This window comes from Hydractinia symbiolongicarpus, chromosome 10 (genome assembly GCF_029227915.1).
Source record: "Hydractinia symbiolongicarpus strain clone_291-10 chromosome 10, HSymV2.1, whole genome shotgun sequence".
In the NCBI taxonomy this organism is placed as follows: Eukaryota; Metazoa; Cnidaria; class Hydrozoa; order Anthoathecata; family Hydractiniidae; genus Hydractinia; species Hydractinia symbiolongicarpus.
In genome coordinates, this window is record NC_079884.1 from 11,123,216 (window position 1) to 11,133,049 (window position 9,834).

The window sequence follows — 9,834 nt, forward strand, 5'->3', positions numbered from 1 at the left end:
GTAAGAATGAAAAAAATATAAAAATAGCAGAGATCAGTAATAAATAACTGCATTCATCATTTTAATCCGAAAGCTTTTTGTTCAAACTAACTTCGAAAGTCAAAAGATACTTCTTCTATGAGAAACTAAGCAAATGGCCAACTAGGGAAAGTTTCTTAAACTCCGGTATCATTTTGCTTTTTAGATCAATACAAGAGAAGATTAAATAACCCTTTCGCCTTTTTTTCATCATCTGCAGTTACATCTCTTCCGTAATAATCGCGAATTTTTAGGTAGTCTACTGGATATTTGTCTAATTTCTTGTTATACTAGGTGATAATTTCCTGAGTGTCATTCCAATGATTTTGATTGATGGAAGCCATGTGTGAAAAACATTTCTTATTTAAAAATTTTTTACAACTAGTAAAAGTTTCTTAAATTTTTAGAAGGCGACTAGTCAGTTTCTTATAAAGTGGTTTCTTATAAAGTGGTTTCTTATAAACAAAAAACGTTTCAGAAAATTTTTAAATTTTTAACACTTATAACTAACTTAAAGATGAGTACATTTAACACATTATGATAAAAACATGTTTTTAGAAATTATTTCAGAGTAAGAAGTATTATATCTTTGGGGAAAATTGTTAACAAAAAAAATCAACGAATACGAGAATATACACAAACAGCTAGCTACTGTTTTTCTATCTTTCCAAATTAACAATTGCGTTGCGTTTAATTGTCCTGTGGATTCTCTATACACCATCACAGTGTGTCGCTAGACTGTTCCTCAATTACATAAACCTTTACGAATAAAAGAATTTAAAAAAGTTCAACAGTTGTATTAATTCAACTCTAATTTTCCGCTCCGCTAACAACAAGTTCTGCTCGACTTGTCGCCAACGCATCGCTAATCGCGGCAATTAAAACCATTAAACCCATTGCATTCCTTTATATAAATAGCAAATTAAGAGTTGAGTATGCGTCATTTTGTTTGTTGAAGTTGAAAATTAAATAAACAAGAGTGTTCGTTGCAAGGACTTCTTGTTATATGCATTTTCAATACAATATAAACAGTTTTGTCTATCTATACGGAGAAATATTACCCGAGGTTAAAAGTATAGCTTGCGAGGTTCATACGATGACCAATTCAATCAATACAATGAAAACATACGAAAAAATAAATAAAAATAAAAAATAATTTTTTGTAAACCTCGTTGTATATATGGCTGACGCGTAAATGTAAAACGAGAATTATAACCACAAGAATAAGGTTTATACAAGAATAAAAAAGAGAGAAGAGAAATAGAAAATAGAGTTATAAAATTTTTAACGTTGGTATAAGTGACAAATCAGTAGTTAAAAAGTGTATAACTTTTTAAAATACATATTTCGAACTTGTGTTATCTCGATATTTTTCCATTAAACACCATAACAAAACATTTCCTCCATTCTTATGTTTACAGATAACATAACCACATAAAAACATACTTGACCGTAATAACATAAAATATTGATTTTAATGAGAAATTAACTAATAAACTCTAAATCATTTTTTTCAGTTAAAGTAAACAAAGGCTTAGATCTGATTAAGAAAACTGGTAATTGTCTATATCTTCACAGCGTATCACGGATCACAGCGTGTCACTCTATCGTTCTATTTGAGAAATTTAGTGAGCTATGACTGCGAAAAAAGGGAAAGGATATATATCGCTGTGCAATCAGTCTAATACTGTAGACGTCTACGACTTAAAATATTGAGTTACGCGTCGGAAAAGAGGTATACATAAGAGCGGATCTTTCCGCTACCATCAATTTTTTCGTTATGTGTTGGGTATTACCGTCACTAAGAGTAGTAGAGATCTTCCGCTGCCATGGAGCATATGATCAGGAGATGATAGGAAGTTCAAGAAAAGCACACATCTCTCGCTCTTTCATTTCTCGATAGTTATCGTGGAAACATGGTTACCAAAATGGTTAGCGATATGCTTGAAGTGGTCCTTGGGGAGCATGGCGTATGAGTAGAGGTCGTTGATCTCGCCTTTGACAATTATCGAGATTATTTTGATCTTGGGGTTATAGAAGACTTCATTAATACCAGAGTACGCTTGGTAGGAGCATCGATCTGGGAATCGGCCAAGCAGGTCTAAGGAATGATTCCAAAAGGTAAGGAATAAGATTGCATGTAGAGTCAAAGATGAATTCGATCGTTGATTTAATTTCCAAGGTCATTTCCACGACTATAAGTACAGCTTGATTCTACAGGATAAGCATCGCTATATGGTGCTAAAGGCACAGTTGCGACAGAGAGCGAAACCTATGGTGAATAACATCGATGAAGGAGAGCGAGCGAGGATAGTGGCAAGAGGTAGACAACAAGGACAACACAAAATCTTGAAAAACTGAAATCTGTAGAGTATGTTTCTTCTCACCCTCCTCCCCAGGATTTTTAGACTTTTTTGATATAAGAGAAGACGAAGTCTCTCTTATCAAGAAGGCAAAAAACCCTGGGGACAAGGGTGTGTATATATATATACGTCCCTGAACGTAATTGTTTATAGCTGCATTTCCTCTACAAAGAAAAAATAGCGAACTGCCTAAACGAAAAGATGGATATAAACCTTTTGACATAAAAGTTCATGCTGTAGATGATTTTAGGGAGAAAGCTCGAAGTAAAAGATCGTGTCTTCTAATTTTTAAAATATTTAAAAAAGCGCCCCTTCGGCTCTAGTAATATACTTTAATAACCCCTGGGCGCCTATTTGAGAAAGGCGCTTATAAAGTTATTAAAAAAAAGGTTGGGCACCTTTTTCGAGAGTGGGCACCTGTTCGAGAGTGGACGTTTAATCGAGCATTAACAGTACAAATGAAGTGTTTAAGAGAAGAGCTACTGGTAGGGTTTTAGCTATGACGTCGCCGTGACAACAAGTACCAGGCCATAGCATGTGTTGAAATTTGAGCCAAAATTGCGGATAAGTTATTGACAGAAACGCCCTTGACCAAACATGTAGTGCTAAAATTTTGAACACACAAAATACTCGTAAATAAACCAAAAACAGGGCGAAATTCTTCTAGATCTTGTGATGACTTAACTTCGTAATCTGCTGGTATCCTTGCGGCAAAGCGTTCCTTCCAGTGCAAGAGGTAACCCCGACTGAGTCATGCCAGAGACTATAAAAGGATGAATCTATCCTTTCTGCTTAGCGTTTAGCACGAGATTAGGATTAATATCTTAGACGGTTGTCTAGTTAAGCGATTGCTGTGTTGCACGCCTTTCGCAGCTCAAATGGGAGCTTTAAATGCACTAGGATTCCCTTAGCAGGACCCTCGTTGACAGCAGTTTCAATAGGAACTGAAGAGGCTATCGTGGGTAAACAATTTCAATTAAAAAAAATATAGGGAATCTCAATCCTGTTCTAAGTTTATTTGAAAACTACTTTCCCACGATATTAATTTCTAATATTTCTTGTGGACGCAAAAGAGATTTTTCTTGTGTTCGCAGCGCTGTGTTCCGTGTTATCGCTACATCATAATCAAATAACTCAATCTCTTTTCAGCTCAAGTAAGAAATAATACAATAACTTGAAAGATATAACTGGTCTTTTTAATTCGTCGCTTCACGTGTAGATCGAGATTGATTAAATAATTTTATTGCGTTTCAAGCTCTCCTGTGGACGTCCTTTTTCTAATCTTTGAAAATCTGTACACAAGACGGGGGTATTACTTTAATTTTACTATTTTATTTTGATCTAAATAATGAAAAAAAGAGTTCGCCTTTGTAGAAGGTTATATACTGGTCTTTTGTGTTATTTTCTTAAATCTCTATTTTAATTATTTTTCCCAAATATTTTTTCTATTGTTGTCACAAGCTACTTTTTAAATCGTGTAAAATCCTAACGTGGTCACCATCTTGAGATAATCGTTTCTATGAAAATAGCGAAAGAAAAGGTTGCGAAATCACTGCGTGAATTTTAAAAGACGATATGATTTTATCACTGGCAGAATAACACAACAGGAGATGCAATCAAGAGAATTAGTGCCTTGTAACCATTTTGAAAAGTACAAAGTTTTTATCGATTTAGATAAATTTTATCAAACAACTATTGCTGGATACGCTCAATAGGTTTCCTTCCCGTTTGCAAACATGTTTATTAAGATTCCTTAGTCTCAGATCATAACTACTATTTGAAGATATTAAAGTATATTTACTATTTGAATGAAACTAAAAGACTTTAGGGTATATTTGTGCATACTTTAGCAAGAAGAAAATTTGGTTAAAAGAAAATTCGACATAACCGCGGAATTTAATTTGACGGTTAATGGAAATCATTAATTGTTATTATTATTCTGAATATTTATGCAGGATATAGCCACTTCAGCGTTGGAAACACTGTGTGTCAATGTGGTTCCTGTGTTTGGAATATATACATTAAGTATACACCGGCATTACCTACCCAATTTCCCTGACATGGCATGGGTTGACCCGTAGCTGTGGTAAAGACACTTGCTAAACATGCCTGCACTGTGGACCGAACCACGGACCTTGTGATTACAAAGCGAACTCCATAACCACAAGGCCACACGCCACTCAAAGGGCAGAAATAAATAATTTCGGCCAGAATTTTATTTGGCAGATAATAAAAAAGTTGATTTCCTTCTTTTCGAATTTTTTTTAAAAGTCACTTATCTTCAATAGTAAAATCAAAAACGTTATTAAAATCTTATCATCAGTTATAGCCTAGGAAGCTAAGGTTTCTTCGAGGATATCTGATTCAGCTTCTCTCAAACGAAAGCTTAGACGCAAACAAATGTCAGAGAAAAACCCTAAAATTCAAATTCACCTCACAGCAAACCCCGAATTACCATCAACCCAATGAGCACAAAGCCGGCGTGGTCACATGTTACCCTCTTAAATAATACAAGAATTAATTATACTTGTTTGGGTGAAACCATTCTCGCTTAAAATATATATATATATATCCATATACCCGATATGGACCACATAGGCAAAATGAAATGAAAAAGCGCGGTCAGAATTCTGACCGTAGAAAAATCGTTTGAGATCCACCAGCCTAATTTTTTCCTCCTTAACTATTCCGATTTCCAGTTGGTAAGAAATATTTTGCTGGGTCTTCTGGCTACAGCAGTTATATAGAAAAATTAAAGTGTGCAAAAAAATAATTAATTTTAGAGGGAGTTTTGTTTGAGGAAAAAATAACACACATAATTCAACCTTAAAGTCAGGGTCTGTAGCGTTTTTTGATATGAGACCAGGCGTTTCGTTCTCGTATGGATTAGAGGTTAAAACTATTCCTATAATTGATTTGTTCTTATTAAACCGGCCCCAACTTTATGCTGGTCCTAATTCAACACTAGGCTTAGAATAATACCGATGATAACTTAAGGCCAAACTCGGACAAATATCGGGTTTACATTAATACCCTAACGTAACGCCGAGAATAAATTCCGAAAAGAGCCGCTATGACCTTCAAAAAGTAGGCTTAAAATTGGTGATTGTATACAGATTATAACACCGTCTCGCGCAAATATGAATAGTTTTTCGTTAAGCCTGGTTCACATTTGAGACGCAAGCGCTAACGCAAGAAACGCATGCGCAAGATTAATTTTAAGAAATTCACACTGTAATATGAAAACGCAAGAACACATAAACAAACATAAAGAAGACATATAGGAATTATATTCGGATTAGCTGTATTATAATATGTTCCACTGCCTAAGAAACGAGAAATGGGAAATAAAATAAAGTAAAAATAAAGGTTTATCATCCTTTTTATCATTACAAAGCGAATACTTTAAAAGCAACTTTGTCTACCAAATTTTCTTCAACAAATTCCCTTTTTTAGCACCTTTAAAATTTAATCCCGACTTCATATTACCACAGTTTTCTTATTTTTATTCCTGAGAATATTCTTGCATTTGTTTTTGCTTCTGCATCTACTAGCGCACTCTGGTTTGATATCTTGCGTTATCTTGATTATCCTTGCATCAAAGGTGTTCAGTCTTTTACTTGCGTTTTTTTGTGTCACTCGTGTGAATCAGCCTTTAGAACAAAACTGACCATATAAAAAAAGAGGCTAATTACATTTTTCCAACGATGCCTGTGTGAAAGGTGTATCTTTGAACTCAACAAGGACTAGTGAAGGTGTTAACACAAGACTTGTGCAATAAATGTCCAATAAGATAATAAACAAACCTTTTTCGAATTTGTGTCGCTATCTTTAAATCTTAACGCAGTAATTATTTCTATGGTGGCAATCTAACAGATTGAACTTCTGATTAAAAAAGAAAAGAAATAAAAACAAGATAATTAATTGAAAAAATATATTAAATATTTCTATTAACAATTCGTTAGTTAATACTTTTGCCAACCCCCTGCGCTTATCTATAAGAGACATCTTCTTCTGCGAGCTCGATAATGATAAAGTATTGAAAAAGCGGTTTTAGCGCGAGATTATCTCTTTGGATAGCTTTCAAAGACATTTCGTTTTTATAGTAAGTATTAATCATTTTGTATCACGATTTTCACTAAGATGTTTCGTTCTTACAAGATCGAATGAACATAACATCCACACGCAATCCAACATGAAACCAACTCAACCGTTGTGAAGGGAAAAAGAAACGTAATGTCGTCGCCGTAAGTTTTATAAAAAATTTTCGCGCCGTTCTCAGAATCTAAAAAAAACTAATAACACTTATTCTATCTCTTTCACCAAATATAGCAGGGCAAGATAGATAGACATTCCTACAAACTCGTTATAACATCTCTTTTTTATAACAGCTTTTTTTTAAGAATTTAAATCAAGGGGTCTTGGGCGTAGTTACATTTTTCGGTGTTAACAAAATATATTTTTGTGCTTCAGACATCGTATAACAAATGGAGAGAAACATTCAGATGACACTGCCAAAAGCTCCAGCTACCATCATGCGTACTCTCAATATCCCAACCCTTACAATTATCAAAATCATTGCCACGACAATCTTGTATACGTTGTACCATCTGATATAAGCGAGTCTAGCGGAGAGCCAATGACTAAAAATGCAGGTTCAAGATGGCGTGAAGATGAGACGGAAGCGTTAGTTGAAATTTGGCGCGATAAAATATGTCAAACAAGATGGTGGAAGCAAAGTAAAGGAGTGCGCGTTAATAAAGAGATGTGGGAGGAGATAGCTCAAATACTGGCCGAAAGAGATGTTTTTCGGACACCAAGTCAGTGCCAAATACGAATGAAAAATCTGCTGCAGTTTTACAGACAAACTGTTGACAACAGACGTTCTGAAAAATCGATGGAGGATTTACCAGAATATTTTGACATTGTCGATCGAATTATGTCAAAAAGAGACGGGAATTTTTCGAGTTTAATTGACGATAAAAGTGGTAGTGAAGATACCGGGGAAACTGCAGAGAACAGCTGCGACAAAGAGCGAAAACGCTCCTACACAGAAACAAAAGAAAATGAATCCGGAGACATTCCGGCATCAAACAAGGTAAACATTAAGGCGGAAACAGAACGACAAAATGAAGATCCCCGTACTCATATAAACGGTGAAAAGGTACGTACCGGTGATGTGAGACACAATACTTTCCATGCATATAATCCGGGCAATGTCATCCCAACATACATTCCGACAGAAGGTTTTATGCAATCGTATTGGAACAGTCACAAAAACTGCTGCAACGGTGAACCGGTAAATAAAAAGTCATGCTTGGGAAGTGAAAGGGAACATTTGCCTCGCTTTCAGGAAAGAGAAAAATTACCTCGCTTTCAAGAAATAAATCCAAGATACATTCCCATGCGGCAAAACGTCATTCGCAGTCGTTTCATGGAAGCGAAACAGAACCACGCATGCACAGAAGCATGTGCGACATCGGCATGCTACAAATCCGCTTTGCAACATTCGATGCCTCCTGCAAACAAACATTATTCCCCTGAGACAGACCTTAGTTCTTCCTCGCTGCGTTTCATCCAAGAACTGTTAAATCTTCAGTATAGACAAATGGAAAACTTTCTTGAAATGGAGAAAAAAAGATTGGAGATTGAAGAGAAGCGACTGCAAGAGTCAAGAGAGTCAGATGATCGACATTCTGCTTTCTTGATGGAAGCTGTCAAAATCTTAGCTGAATCCTTTCGAAAGGTTGAATCAAAAGAACATAGGCAGCCAAAATCAAGTTGAGAGTGCCTCGATCATCCATAATCTTTTGGCGCAGCAATAGAACACTGCTAAAGTAAAATCCTGCGCCAAAAAGAACCACAGGGTGTCCTACTAGGAGTCACTTCAAGCTACTGTATCTCCGGGAACGAAGTTGTTTTAACAACAGCACGTTGACGAATATCATTTTAAAAATCGCCGTTTCGAGTTGAAGATATCAACATTGTGCAACATCCGTTTAACATTGTCCAAATTAGCAGTAAAACAATGGTGGAGGCCGAAAAATCTCAAACATGTATTACGTATAATTTATTATAAAGTATAAAACAAATGTGTAGGATAAAATGAAATATTTCTGATTTTTTTGTTGAAATTTCTGCAATTAACCAAAATTTATCACTAGTAAGTTTAAATTCATGAAAATGGAATACAATTCTTTCCTTCTGCAATCGTGAAAAGAAAGATCACCATTACCATCATCGTTGGCTTAATGTTCGTTCTTCATGCTAGCATGGATTGAACGAAGTACATTAATAACCTTCTTCCCATCAGTAAAAGTACTGTGTCTTAACTCAAATTCATCAGCATTAAGTCTGAGTTTATTACCTCCTTCCTAATCTTTCTCGGGGGCTGTTTTTTAATTAGTAACATTTTTGCAAAAATTTTTGTAGTTCTTTTTGGGTTTAACATTCATATCTAGCTGCTGTAACCACTTGAGAACTAGTATCAAATTTTTTTTTACGATTTCATGTGTTAAACATTTTTTACAACCCTTTCTTTAGTGCTAAATACCCATTTTAATCTGTCGGACGGACGTTTCTTAAAAATGCATAATAAGCTGTGGTGGTGTCAATTAGAAATTTTAAATGATTCTGAAGATATTTTAAAGGGACAGGTAGATTATATGTAACATTTTGCTTAACTTTCTAGCAATATCAGGCTGTTTAGAGTTTGAAAAAACACACTTTCGTCTATCCGACAGATTCTAAAAGTTTAAAAGTTTTTCTTTAAGATGATAGGGCAGATATATGGAAGTAGACGAGACGGAGGATTGGTTGCGGTGCCCTATGTACATGCAATGGTTCCACGAAGACTGTTTTGAACAGTAATCGATTCATTAGAATACTCTGTCGGACGGATTTAATTTTCTAAATTCTGTGATTATTTTATGTTTTAATTTTTTTTTAGTTTTATTTTATGTCCCTACAAAGTTCATTGTGAAACGGACGCTAAGTTTAAAATATCGATTTGAAGTTTCGGTATCATAACAGGGAAAGTTTAAATTCGAAAACCTGAAGCAGCTTCGTATCCAATCTTTAAAAAGGTCACATATAAAACGTTTTGAAAAAAAAAAAATATTTTCTTATCAAAAACGTCCGTCCGCCAGATCCGTCCGATATATCCACTGATAAAGTCTTACCAATAATTTTTTGTTAGTAAATAAATTTTCACTTACTTTTTCAATTATTTCCATTATAGTTCCTGCATGAAATAAATGTGTTTTCCTTTAGGAAATCTCCTTTTTTTCGATAATATAGAACTATAAATCTGAAATTTTCGGAATGAAAATTTTATCGAATCCGTCCGACAGATTAGGTTTTTTGCAGATTTCTCCTTAACGAAAATGCCAACCAAGCTTATCTTAATGTTTCTTAAGTAACTTAAATGTGCAGTTATCAAAATGCAAAACAG

At 34.8% G+C, this 9,834-nt stretch overlaps 1 protein-coding gene across 1 annotated transcript; it reads left to right on the forward strand.

Moving 5' to 3' along the window:
- Window positions 1-6,447: 6,447 nt before the first annotated feature.
- Window positions 6,448-8,541, forward strand: LOC130662741 (uncharacterized). Its single transcript, XM_057461663.1, has 2 exons — window positions 6,448-6,628; window positions 6,855-8,541. The coding sequence occupies exons 1-2, from the start codon at window positions 6,618-6,620 to the stop codon at window positions 8,164-8,166; spliced, it is 1,323 nt and encodes a 440-aa protein (XP_057317646.1). The 5' UTR covers window positions 6,448-6,617; the 3' UTR covers window positions 8,167-8,541.
- Window positions 8,542-9,834: the final 1,293 nt, after the last annotated feature.